The sequence below is a fragment of the Cornus florida genome, unplaced genomic scaffold, assembly GCF_030987335.1.
Source record: "Cornus florida cultivar Cherokee Brave unplaced genomic scaffold, ASM3098733v1 CherokeeBrave_3.0.0_Hap2_Chr10, whole genome shotgun sequence".
Lineage (NCBI taxonomy): Eukaryota > Viridiplantae > Streptophyta > Magnoliopsida > Cornales > Cornaceae > Cornus > Cornus florida.
This window is the reverse complement of record NW_026775580.1, coordinates 109,743,821-109,758,222: the sequence shown is the minus strand read 5'-3', so window position 1 is coordinate 109,758,222 and position 14,402 is coordinate 109,743,821. Positions and strand designations below refer to the sequence as shown.

General features: G+C 32.1%; 1 protein-coding gene across 2 annotated transcripts; it reads left to right on the top strand.

The window, feature by feature from the left end:
• Positions 1-1,390: 1,390 nt before the first annotated feature.
• Positions 1,391-4,567, top strand: LOC132279811 (protein SMALL AUXIN UP-REGULATED RNA 51). 2 transcript variants are annotated; one of them, XM_059781853.1, is made up of 3 exons: positions 1,391-1,919; positions 3,286-3,851; positions 4,258-4,567. In XM_059781853.1, the coding sequence occupies exons 2-3, from the start codon at positions 3,395-3,397 to the stop codon at positions 4,284-4,286; spliced, it is 486 nt and encodes a 161-aa protein (XP_059637836.1). In that variant the 5' UTR covers positions 1,391-1,919; positions 3,286-3,394; the 3' UTR covers positions 4,287-4,567. The 2 variants fall into 2 exon arrangements, with proteins under 2 accessions (XP_059637836.1, XP_059637835.1); XM_059781852.1 differs by lacking the exon at positions 1,391-1,919 and having other exon boundaries at positions 3,104-3,851.
• Positions 4,568-14,402: the final 9,835 nt, after the last annotated feature.

Sequence of the window (14,402 nt, the reverse complement as noted above, 5' to 3'; positions counted from 1 at the left end):
GAAAATAGTAACGAGAAAAGACCATGATATCTTAACCTATCAAAAAATTTACTATAAAAGACCGAAAAATATGTTAACTTAGAACCACTTACCACATATAGTTTTCTTAGATTGGGATGCCCTTATTTGCAATTTATTGGAAGTTATGTGGAAAGACAATAAATATATCTCCTTTACATGTCCATTTTTAGATTTACATATAATTAGACGGACTAATTTTCCAAATCGTTCCATTCAAAATGTGAAATTGAAAAAGTGAATATGGACTATTTAAATTGAAGAAAAGTGAAGAAACATGTTTTTTTTTTTTTTTAAAGCTAAGCAAATTTATTATAAATCGAGAAAAAGTAAATACATAAAGGTGGGCCTATGGAGAGGATAAGCCCACAATAACAAACTATCTATAACAACTAGCCCAAATACATCACAGTCTAAGCCCAAGTATAAGAACCCAAAAAATCTCCAAAATCATAGCCGGCGAAACAATAGATCCATCTATACTAGCAGGAAAATAAGCCAAATATGAGTAGATCTAATCGAACAAAAACAATCACGACGTAAAAAACACCCACAAAACGAACTTAATGAAACACGCCAAGTTTATTGAATGCCATGCATGTATTACCACTCTAAATCCCATCTGCACACTTAAACCACCTATAATGTAACTTGAGAATTATGATGCATCTCATGCAAGTATATATAAAACTCAATACATGCATTTTTAATTTAATAAATCATATTTATTAACTAAATGTCAAATATTAAAAATATATAATTAAATTTTAGGGCACATAATCCCAACATATTGAGAACCGTGGATGTATACCCAGTCTAATTTTTTACAGATTGAACATTGCTAGTACTTCTTTTGGAATACCCCTCTTAGAATTTTACCCCTTTTTTTTTGTTTTTTTGTTTTTGGAGTGTTTATGCGCTCAAATTTCAGGGTGACATGTGAAGACCACTACGTGTTATTGTGTGATAAAGTGCTCTCGCTTAGAAAAGATATAATAATTGTTAATGATGCCGGCGAAATTGCGTGGCGCCTCAGCATCATTTATTAATCAAGGAGACAAGAACACGATATGCAGCTTCATTGTTTTGTTTCATTTGATTTGATTAAAAATAAAATAAAATGCTTACGGCTAATACCAAAAAGGAGCTACACACCGGCTAAGCTAGGCCTTCTTTTATTTTAGCATAAACCGCTAACATGATCATAGCTTATGCAAATTAAAACTCTTCATAAATTTATCATTAAACTATTAGCAAACAATATTTTTTAAGGGATCTTTGTACTTTTGTAAGGTTAAAAGTTCATCCGGTAATATGGTGCATTATGATACCATCACATGTCGACATGTGCTATGCTATCTTGCGCAAATCATCAAACCCTACTTTTTTTCTTTTTTTGTTGTCAATCTTACTCATAATATTTTTTATTTTCCCTTTTTTAGACTTATAAGCATTCTGTATTAATATATATGCATAAGAAAAACCATGAAATTGTGAAGTTATGAACGGCCATGGTTAGGTTGATATTTTGATCATTTCAAGAAAAAGACAAAAAAGAGGGAGAAATTGATAGTTTTGAGAGCGTAACATCATTTATGTTGTGTTGTTGATATCATACGGTTTGTTTGGGAAAAACGAAAATAACGGCTGGTCCGAAAACGTTGGTGGAGCGAAGGAGAGAGAGAAATTCATTGCGAAAAACAATGAGGGGTATAATTGGAAAATGGAGAGACTAAGGAATTCTCTGCATGGAAAATTGATTGTGTGTGTGTGTTTGTGTGTGTCGATCCACCACTTCGCTCTCTGCAAATCCACTTCCCCTCCTCCCATGGCCTTTTCTCTTCTTCTCGTTGGCAGCTGAAAAGCCTCCTCCTTCATCTCATCTCACCCACCCCATTCAGGTATATAAATTTATATATGCAATATAAATATATATATATTTATATATATTTTTTACTTTCTTGATTTGTTCTGTTTGATGATTTGAATCCTCTGATTTATGTGGTTATGATTTTCCTTTTCTTGCATGGTACTGATTGGATCCTCAAATTTATGTTTCATTTTTATTTTCTTTGTTATGTTTTTTTTCTTTTTATGATTTCAATTGACACTACTCTTTTGTGGCATTTGTTTCTTTATTTTCTATATGTTTTTTTTAACTAGTTTTGTTAGATCATCTCATGATGAACATAGTTTGATCAATGGCTTAGTTGTTTCATTTGATGGTAGAATCTTTTTATTGGCTTAAAAAAAACTAACTGGATCTAGAGGGGGGAATAATGGAGTTTCGTTATGACATTGAGGAATCATTTGAATTATATATATATATATATATATATATATATATCAATGGTTATGTGTATGTGGCTTTGAATCTGGAAATCTGGGGTTCTTAGAAAATTTGCTCACAAAACTTTAATTGATAATATTCTAATTTCTTAGAAAATTTGCTCACAAAACTTTAATTAATACTATTCTAATTTCCAAAAAGATATATATATATATATATATATATTTCCCCATTCAGTATTGTACGGTAATTACTTCGAAATGAAATCTTTAATAATTAGAATAGCTTTAAAAGAACTGCACCTGTAATGTTTAAAATCAGGGGCCTACACAATTAATTAGGTTTAATTTCTGAAAATTTTGCACCTGTAAACTGTATTTAATTGTCAAAATTGGAATTTCAACTTCTACTACTAGACCAAAGCATCATTCATTCAATATGTTGACAATCATACATATAACTATAAATTGTCTACCTCTCCAACTCTGATGTGTTGTCTTTGACATTTTTAGTATTAATTAATGATATCAAATACTCATGCCTTGATATTTTTGAGGTCATAATTGGATGGTTGCCTTTTATTTTCCCAGAACCGTCCCTCCACAACTAAGAGCAGTAAGGCTTTTTTGTACATTTAATTTTTCCCTGCGCCAGAGGGAAAGCTAGTTAAAGGAGTATCACAAGCATTTTAATTATTTGATGTTGTTGAGGTTTATTGTGGACTCTATTGCTTGGATGTTATAAAAATTGACTGATATATATATATATATATATTTCATAAATGCATCTAATTTTTCCGATTAGAGGGATAATAGTTGGAAAAAGTATCTGATGCAAGATGGTGTGAAGTCCTATTGTGCAAACTATTGATTGGATAGTGTAGAATAGCAAAAACAATAGCTGAGTTTTAAATTGTATATGAGCTCTTGTTTTTGTAACTGAATTGAAAAAAATCATGTTCATATATTTAAATGTAGTGGAGGAAGATCTGATCGATGAGACTTGTTCATCTGGAATCGAGCACTGTGAAGAGCACTTTGAATACAACATTTGAATTCTCATCACTATTGTGGTAAGCATAGGAGAATGGATGACCACGGGGGAAGCAAGGTGACTGGAATCCGACAGATTGTTAAGTTGAAGGAAATTCTCCATAAGTGGCAATCTGCCACACTTTCTCCCAAGGCAAGCAACCTCCACTCTGACCAAAATCACGGGGGCATTTCACCAGCAATTAGCAGGCGATTGATAGGCCCAAATGGATATTGTGACTCGGACGAGGATAATTGCCAGAGCCCTGAACCACCCCATGGTGTTCCCAGAGGTTACTTGGCAGTATATGTTGGGCCGGAGCTTCGGAGGTTTATTATTCCCACTAGCTATCTTACCCACCCTGTGTTCAAAGTGTTACTGGAAAAGGTTGAGGAGGAGTTTGGGTTTGATCACAGTGGTGCGCTCACAATCCCATGCGAGATTGAGACCTTCAAATACCTCCTTAAGTGCATGGAGAACCATCACAAAGATCATCCTGAAGACCACACAAGTAAGTTTTTTCTTTTTTCCGTATGCGGCGTTTCGTTAATTGAGGTTGCTAGGAGAGATGAACTAGATACAGACTTAATTCCTACATAATTTATTTCTAGTGGTGTGAACAACTTCCTAATTAAACTTAGGACATAGTGCATTCTTAAAATTCTGTAACAATTGAAAATACTCAACTCAAGTACTTGAAAATTATATGCCAATAGAAAATGTTCGAATAAAATCTCTTGCAAGGATATCAATCTAGCTATCTCTAGAACTATTTTAGTAATCCCTTTTCAAAATTGATTTTCCACACGCTGTAAATTTCTTCTCTACAACACCATTTGATCAAATGATGATCCACGGGATTAATATCCTCCAAATTACTTCACTTCATTAACTTGAAGTTCTTGGTGATTTTGCAGCTGGGTCATCATTAACCATTGAAGAGTAAGTGATTATTCAGTAAGTGAATATTCTGGATCCCAAATGGTAGGGCTAATCTTCTGGTGTAAAGCAAGGTCTCCTTGTAATGCAGAGGTTTTTTATTTTTTTATTTGGTGAATTTCTTTCTTTTTATAGAGCTTTAGTTAGAAATTTAATGATGCCAAATGTTGGAGAAGTAATTAGTGGCTCACCTTTCCTTGTCATGTTGTTTGGGGGTGGCCAACAATTGATGTTTGGTCGAACTTGAAACACATTGATTCTTATTGTCCAACAGTAATTTGTAATTCATTTGTGGTTCTGACTAAAGATTGAATGCGCATTAGTGGTTCTGTAAATGCATTCACATGAAATCATGTGTGACTGAGCTCATCAGTCGTTATTATCTGCACTCTGAACTTTGTGTTGTAGAGTTGAAAACTGGACATCATAAAAACTAGATTGATAGTGTCACTCACTACCCAATTCTTGGTGGTTGTTTGCAGTCTTAAAGCCACGGATAACTATGCTTCAGATTGATAGTGTGAGATATGAGAACCACCTTTTCTTAATGATTTGGGGACGGCTGCATGAAGTCTATATTTTCATTATGTTCTATTTAAGGGAATAGCATCGGTCAATTTATGTAATTATCCTATCTTTTCTTACTAACTCTTCCGATATTAACACTTTGGTCTTCCTCGTCTAGTATTATTCTCAATGTGAGCCAGTGTTGTTAAAGGTGCGTCTAGGCTCGAGGCACTTGTTATCATCCCAAGAGCATTGATGCTTATTAGGCGTGAGCCTCGGTTACGCTTCGTCCTGTTTGTCAAGCGTGCCTCACTAATTTTTTTTAAAAATGACTATTCTATTTCTTAAAAGCCGAAAAAGTTACTTTTGATAAATTAATAAACAAATAAGAAAGCCTAAGTATACAAGATGAACAACTTTGTTCAAAAGAATAAACAAATAAGAAAGCTTAAGAGTCAAAGTGTCAACCGAACAGAGAAAGAGTGAGACTGTGAGACGAACAACAAAGCCCTAGTTGCAGAGACAAACGACGAAGTCAGTTAGTTCTTTCTTTTTTTCTTTTTCTTTTTTTTTTTTTTTTTTTTTTGACTCTCTTTTTTCTCCTTTTCTTCTTTAACACTTTCTATCTCTTCTCGTATACTTCTCACTCTTCATCTACTTCTTCTGTCTTTGCGTTTATTATTTTATTTTTTATTTTTCCTTTTCTTTTCTTGCAATTGCTTTTTTGTTTTTGTTAACAAATTTATTTCTTTTTAAGCTCTATAATGCCTTTAAAAAAAAAAAAAAAAAATTATGTTTTGTCTTTCAAGAAAACAAATTTGTGCTCTGTTTTATGGTTGCTGGATGCCTGTATAGTTGATGGATTTATTTTTTTTATATTTGATAATGAGATATGTATATTTTTAGCATTTTGGTGCGCCTTGAGCCTTTAATAACACTGATGTGAACTATGTCATTTTTCCTAATCAACGTGCTTAAATGTTTTCAAAACACATGTCTAAATCATCTTAACAAATTTTTTTTCTCATTTTATATCCAATTGGTGTTACTCCAACCATCTTTCGAATGTGAGATAAACGTCGGAGACATTTAGAATTAAGTACTGAATTGAGTAATCAAACAATATCAAGTCTTTCTTTTCTTAGTAGACTCGATAAAGCACCCATAATTAGAGGTAGCAAAATTACCAACACGCTTGATGTTAAGAAAAGATCCCTTGCGGGAAGGTAGGCTAGAGATTTCTTGTAAAAACACTATCCTTGCTCAGTTCATAATCATAATATTTTCATCTTTTTTGAATCCAGGCGTTATTCTCATTATGCACGTTAAGGGAGGAGCAGTATGAGATGAAAATCTCACGTGAGTTACTATTTAGATAATTGGATTCACCTTAATCTTATTTTTGTCATAAACATATTAATATGTTTAATCTGTTAAATTAATTCTACCACTCGTTTAATTAATAATCATAGCAGTACAATTATAATATTATGAATCTTTTTGTTCATACTATATGTTTAATAAATAAAGTCATGTTCATTTCAAAAGTTCTAATTATACTATAGATCACATCATAGAGGGTATTACTGTATAGTTTAGTTAGCAGAACGTCCTTTTTTTCATAAAAGATGTGCTCATATTCGAGTCTCCCTTCCCTCTAATTTGCTAAATAAAAAAATAAAATAAAATCACATTATAGATGGCCGAGAAAGTATTTGTCTGTATTTCCTATCGACCTTAAAATAGCACTGCATTTTTCAACGGAAAATAGTCAGAGTGTGGTCATCAAGATTTAAAAAAATTAGTCAAGAGAGAGTGATACGTCCTTCCAACCAAGCAAACCCTAAAAAGGCGTAAACCACTAGTGCAATGCATTACTAGAAGGGTGTACATAAAATAAAATATAAAGAAAAGATAAAATATTCACTTCTTTTTTTTGTTGGAAATTAAAGGAAAGTTCACTTAACAGATTAAACATATTAGCGTGAATAAAGTTCACTTCTTTTTTTGTTGGAAATTAAAGGAAAGGGATGTAGTTCATTGAATAGGTTTTTTTTTTTTTTTTTTTCGGTTGTTTGAGAGTGTAGGTTTTTTTTATTCCTTTTAAATACTTTTTTTTTTTTAAGTTAAAATTCCTTTTAAATACATCAATGATAAGATAGGCGGTGATTAACTTTACTATTCAATTTCTTGTGGGAAAGTTTTAAATTATATAACTTCCAAAGAAAAAAAAGTTTTAAATTGTCTGTTGCTGCAGATCTCTCTCTATCTCTCAACGTGGGCGTGTTTCCAAGTTTACAAACATGATTCTGTTCTAAACGAATTATGCTGACGAGAACAGCTACAGTTTAGAGTTTTAAATAACGATGGTGAATCATATTAATTTATGGTCCACAATGACTGTTACATCAATCACATGTAATTTCCTAAACCATATTAAATCATCATTATCAAGACTCAATTGCAAGTGGACAAAATATGTATGATTTACCTGTCAGAAATATATACAGTCTATTTTAATAATTTGCAACATTAATCTTGCATTTCCAGAGGTGATGTGGCGTTAACCAAGAGACTTTCCCTACAAACCATCAAATCCAAATACCAAACTCATCTCTACTTAAATTTATCTGAAAAAATTACAGTGACCTTCTCTGAGATTTCATCAATATATATCGATTTTTCTTTTTGTTCGTCAAATTACACCAACCTCCCTTGTTATAGTTGTCAAGTGAATGGTGTTTACTATTTAAGTGAAATTACATATATGTCCTCATTATATTTATTGTATTTTATTTATGAAAGGATGAACATTGAAAAGATAAAATTATCCATATGTCAAAGCGAAACAATTTGAAAAGAGATATATATATATATATATAAATATATATATATATATATTTGTTTGATGAGAAACAATTTGAGAGGAGAGAGAGAGAGAGGATATATTTATTTGATTTGGTGTATATATATTTGGGTTTGATTGGTGACAACAATGAGGGTATAGGAAGGCAATCCAAATAGGATAAAAGAGAGAACAAATGGGTATGGCAGAAATCCATATTTGGTGTTGAAACTCAAACACGCCAAATAATCAATTGGATTATTTATAATTGGAGATTTGGTTGTAGTAAATCCTCTCCACCTTCCATTTATAATTAATCTAATTGCATTTGGTTACAAACGAAGTCCAAAACCAAGACACTTAGAAAATTTATTTTCCTATGGCGTTGATATTGGATGATTCTTATATTCCACTCTACATAATAAGGAATACATGAAGAATGAAGTAACTCTATAGTGAGTTTAAAAGAGAGAAGAAAAAAAAAAAAAAAAAAAAAGGCAATTGTTATTATGTAGAGTGGAGTACAAGAATTATCCAATGAAAATTACTCAGCGGAGAGAGGTTTTTCTTTTTGAAAGGTTGAGTGAGAGAGCTTGTACAAGTGGCTCTCATGGATTCTAGTATATTGCAGAGAGCCCAAAAGGCTCCAATGTAATGGCAACCATGGAGGGTTTTTAAGTAATTTTACTTGTAAGGTCAAATTTATTTTCATAATAACTAAAAGGGTACTTTAGTAACTTTAAACTTACATCAGCAATTACTAATATTGACTGGGCATTGACCTTTAACGTCAGGTAATGGAGGGATAGTTTCTGTTATGAAAATTTAAACTTAAAGGAAGATTAATGTAATTTGTCAGGAGATCAGTGTAACTTGACTGAACCTCAAGGGAGAAAAGGGTTCCCCGGGCAAACTACTGTCATTAATGGAGGGATAGTTTCTGTTATGAAAATTTAAACTTAAAAGAAGGTTAGTGTAATTTGTCAAACAAGAGGAGAGGTCAGTGTAACTTGACTGAACCTCAAGGGAGGTCAACATAATTTACCCAATTTATTTTCATTTTTATTTAGGCCCACAAATAAAAATTTCTCTACTTCAATTTATTCGTTTCACAATTTCAATTTTTCAGTCTGTCAGGTTGGCCCATCAATCCAAGGCTTTTAAGGACGTATATTGTTTCGGTTTAGCATCATAAAAAGTCTTGAAAATTAATTTATACTGTATTTGTTGTGACAAGTAGCAAGGCATTTTTTTTTTTTTTTTTCCTTTTTTATCAAGATTTGAAATATTGACTTTCTAAATTTCAGTACTATCGACAGATTTGATAATTTGAAAAGGCAAATATATTTAAATATATATGTGATATTAAAATAAATATAGCATTGATTTTAAAAAATAATAAAATAAAATTTGTTGACTTAAATCAATTATAAAATTAGACATTTGAAAATTAAAGGTGGGAGTTCCATTTACAATTATGTAGGCGTCATAGCAGCATATTAATTATCCCCATCAATAAAGCCGGTCCTTCCGTTCGTTTCCTTTTGACCTTCCTTAATTTCTTCGCTCTTAACCATTTTATACTCTCTCTCCCACACTCACAGTGAGATGTCATTTTTTCAATTGAACGTGAAGGAGAAATGACATCTAAGTGAAAAAATATATATAAAAAAATTCCTTATTGGCATGAATAAATCTATCATTAGTATTATTTTCTAGAAAGTGATTGTTTTTAATTTCAACTAATTTGTTAAAATGAACTTTTATCAGTGACGTTAATAATGTAATCACAACTTCTACTATACAACCAAATATGCATGTGCATCTGTGTGATTAGAGATCGATAAATCATTTTGTTATCAACATTATAAAAATCATTTCATGCCTAAAAACTACAAAACCATAGTCCACAAAGAGCCAAGTCCTTCACATGAACCAAAAATAATTATATGCCATACTATATTAAGTGAATTAGATATATATTAGATATCTCTTCCTCGTTTATCAACCTAATTATCAACCCTTATTTCCTTAATTTTATTGAAATATATAGATCATGCCAATCCTTATCTTTGTTTCCTAAGACTCCTAACCACGTGGTGAAGTTGATATTTGTGGGACAAAGATTTGGAGAATATTGTTACTTTAATTTAGGTCTAAAGTGATACTGTACATGTATTAGTTCATTGAACAGCAATTGCTTGATTGATCAATGTCACTTTATGTCTATGTCAATCAATGAATGAACGTGCACATCAAAGGCAAATTCAGATTTAGTGGTATATATATAAATTAGTGAGGATATATATATATATATATATATATATATATATGATGCCCCCGACCAGATATATATATATATGTATGCTGTATGAATCCAGACACATATATGGTTGCACCACATGTTTCTTTGGCTTCACACTGTGCCTAAAGCTCCTCTCCGCCAATCCACATGTTCCACTCTTTTTTCCTTTGACCCTTAATTCTCAACTTTGACTTCATTTTTCAGCCACCGTTGTTTTGGAGGAGTAATAAGTTTTTACTTACTCTGTGTATTTGTGCGTGTGTGTGTGTGAGAGAGAGAGAGAGTCTAGGTTGAGACATCACATGTCATGTCTTTTGTTTTGTTCTTTCCGAGTCTGGTAAATCGTAACTACTAGTGTGACTGTCTTGAAACTCAAAGTATGAGTTTTTTTGTTTTTTTTTTTTTTTTCAATTATTTTATAAGTAACCACTAACCACTCAAGTATGAGTTGGTTCATAGATCCTTGAATTTCAATTACAAAGGAAGATTGACTTGACAAATAAAGTCCGAAATGCGGAATTTTTCATCAATTGACTGTTTGGCCTTTTATTTGGAATAGTATGGTGAAAGGGCATTTCCGAATTTAATAACACGCCTTAATTTTGCTTAGGCCATTTGCATCAACTTTAAATTTTGACTCTCTAAAAATATCACATCAGCTGTTTCAAGAATCACGTTAGTAATTTTCACTTTCCAGAATTATGTACTCCATCAGACTCTCAGAATTTTCGCTCTAAAAAACTATATATATATAAAATTATTATTTTTTTAAAAAAATTTCCTAACGGTTATACTTGCAACTACTATATTTTCTCAACGGCAATATTTTTTAATCAAACAATATTTTTGCAAATTATTAAAAAAAATTACGATTGATATTATAACTTGAAACAATACATTATCCATTATAGATTAAAAAAAAAAAAAGAAAAAAAAAAAACAAATTAAACAAAACAATTAAAAATAACTTAAACAATACAATATCCTAAATTGGAATAAGAAAATAATAGACCAAGGATTACAAAATCCTATGGAGAACTTTGGGGTGGACCGTGAATTCAAAGATTCCAATATCTCAATTTGTCATTCAATAATCCAAGCTTTCCTCGCTTCTGTTGGTACCGAATTTGGATCTATTAACATGATCTCCTTCTCTTCAAGTCTTTGTTTCTCTAGAATCTCTAATTGTCTCGTCTTCTCTTTCTCCATTTTTCTTACCCTCGTGCCACTTGGGCATCCTGCATTTTTTCCTGATGACTCTCAAAACGGCTGGTGATTTTATTAAATTTCAAAACGAATGAAGTTTGCAATTCATTCGCTGAATTAATTTTTGCTCGACGTTGTTTCGCCGCTTTTCTTACTGCTGGTCTTTGTAGTTGATATTCTTCCACACCGGGTGAATCTTTTTCCCCGATGTGTGGTAATTTTTCAGTTGAAACTCCATCTGTCGTGGCTGCATGACTTGACAGAGTAGATAGTAATGAGTGCCTAACAGACTCATTAATGTCAAAGTCAAATCCACTCCTCTTCTTCGACTGTTTTTTCTTTTTTCCTTTTCCTACTGGTTCGGCATAATGTGAATGCCATTTATTGTTGTACTTCAAGATCACTCAGCAACTTTCTAACTTAAATTCACCACCTGTTTGGCTACGAAATAGGTCTTTATATGCTATCATCTACACGAAAAAATCAACAAAAAATTAAAAGCCGACTATTTAAAATATTTACGAGTTATATTTAAATAATAAATAACTCACCATATCATCACTGTTGAAGCCGCTGGGACGATTCATTTCCATGGTAGTCATGCACTCGAAAAATTTGCTAATTTTTTGTTGGATCACCGACCAACGATTTATCAAACCTCCATCATTTCTCTCAGTTGGAACACCAATATGTTGTTTATATTGTTCTAGAATTCGCTCACATAACTTCTTCTTACTTTGGTCTGCCTCCGTAATCGATTCAGAGGTAATGGACATCCATGCCCAACATAAAGCCTTATCTTCAGCCTTGGTCCAATTATTAGGTCGGATAACCAGTTGTTTTGGCCAGGGTTTTGAGTTACTTGATTGTGGAACACTAGTACCACAATCATGATGAGAAATTTGATATGGTTGATAAGAAGGTTGGGATGATTGATAAGAAGGAAATTGAGAATCTCCTCCATAATAATTGATATTGTCTTTGGGAAATGGCAAAAACTCATCGTTTGATGGGTTGAATTGGGTGTTGTAATAAAATAGATGTCAAGGATCCATGGAATCGAAATGACTTTGAAAATAATAGTTAAGATTGAGAAAATAAAAGAAGAAATAAGTTGAATGGTAAATAATAGAGATGTGTTAGATGTGATGAGTAATGGTAAGAGTTGGGGTATTTATAGAGATTTTAAAATTTTTAATTAATTTTTTTTTTTTGGACTAAAGTTAAAAAAAATTGAATTTTTTTAAAAATAAAATTATAGCCTTAAACAGTGCCTTAACCACCAAATACATTATTTGTGGTACACATTTAAAATTTAAAGTAAATTTTTTTTAAAAAAAACCAAAATTTAACAAAAAAAAAAAAGAAAAAAAGGTTTTTTAATTTTTTTTAGACAAACAATGCCTAAACAATATATTTTTTATTTAATGAAGTTTATTTTATTTTATTTTTTTTAAAAAAAGAGCCCTAAATAACATATTTTTAGGTTTTTTTAAAAAAAAAAATTTGCCATACAGTGCCTTAAGGCACTATTCAGTCACTGTGCACAACCGTTGGAAGAAAAAATAAAAAAGGTAACAAAAAACGGTGTCATTTTGCAATAAAAAATAAAAAAAAAAAATTTCGATGATCGCGGGCTGGCTCGCTGAATACCGCGAGCTGACCCGCAAGCAAAACTGGGCTCCTCCATTTTTTACTAGGCCGTTGCACGCCCAAAGGTCCTTTTGCTCACGGAAAATGGGCTTTGAAGAGCTCACTGCAATTGCTCTTAGGTCTCTAACACCCTGTCAATGTTGTCATACACACATACACACATATATATAATTTATACATAAATTATAATTATCAACGAAGACACTTAATATAAGATAAAAAGAGTATTATTATGGCGATGACTTACTCAACCAAAATGCTCATCCACTTGTGTGTGTGTGTGTTCACTGGAATGATTCTGAGAGTACGGGAGGTCACAAAGCATTGAAGAAGATAAAAGTCAGTTGCAACTACTAATAGGTTGCTTATTTTATTTAGACAACTTTACGGGCTACTGCATATTCGGAGATAAACTCTTAAATTGGTGGGCCTTCGCATCTCAACCTGTCCTGTTGGTACTAGACTGTCATATCTGTCTATTGGCCCACACCTGCTCTCCCAAATATACTGTGGGCCGAATTTGCTAGTCTTTTCTTTTTCTTTTTCATATTCAACTATTTTTCAAATATCAATTTTGTCCTTGTTAAATGGTTTATTTTATTTTATCGAAAAACTCATCCAAATATAATGTGCAAAATTCTTCATATATGACCAGAATTCGAAATTTATTCTCATTTAAATTTAATTAATACATACATTTTGTATGCACATTGATATCTAAATTTATTTGATTCACTAAAACCATGGGACTTGAAACGAAGATACAATTTAGATGTCTGAATACTAAAGACAGCTGCACACGGACTTGGTTGTCCCCCATCTCTCTCTCTCTTGCTTCTCTCTCTATTTTTTTCTCTCTCTCACACTCACACATTGGAATGACATGAAAATTCAAAGTTGGTATTCATGAATTTGCAGACAAAAATGAAAGGAGCAACATTACTCGTGAGATGGGCCCTGAAAAGGTACATTGGGATTTCACGGCCCACTACCACGTGGGCTGGTCTCTCTGGCCATCTAACTGACTTCCACTTGTTAGTAGCACTACCCTTGCAACATGACATAAACCCCATAAGTATATACAGTTGCGATACAGAGTAACCATATATATATATATAGATAATGAAAATTGATATAAAGCGAACATGATTGGGTTATTTTCCGTCATAAAAGCCTCAAAACACGGGTCGTCTTCTTATGCATATTTTGTCTATATCGATACTTGCATTTCGCACCAAACAACGTACCTCACCTTAGTTACTCTTTTTAAGTTTTTTAAAAACTTCAATTAAATCCAATATACATTCTCGTTTGCTGTAATATTTTTTATTATTGTTATCTGCTTGGTAGGTAAGTTGAGACTTAATTAAAAGGAACCAATTGGAGTATAAGTTTACAAGGGTTATTCTCTAGGACTTAATCAAAAAAAAATCTGGTTATTCTCTATGATAAAAGAAAATCAAAGCCATCAACTCAAGAAAAAAACCGAAAAAAAACAGACAAAGGCATCATCAAACACAAGAAGCAGCATGAAAAGGAATATAGCAGGCAGCGGAGTACAAATGTACAACAGGCTCTTATTATTATTAGGGGTGACAAAATGGGTC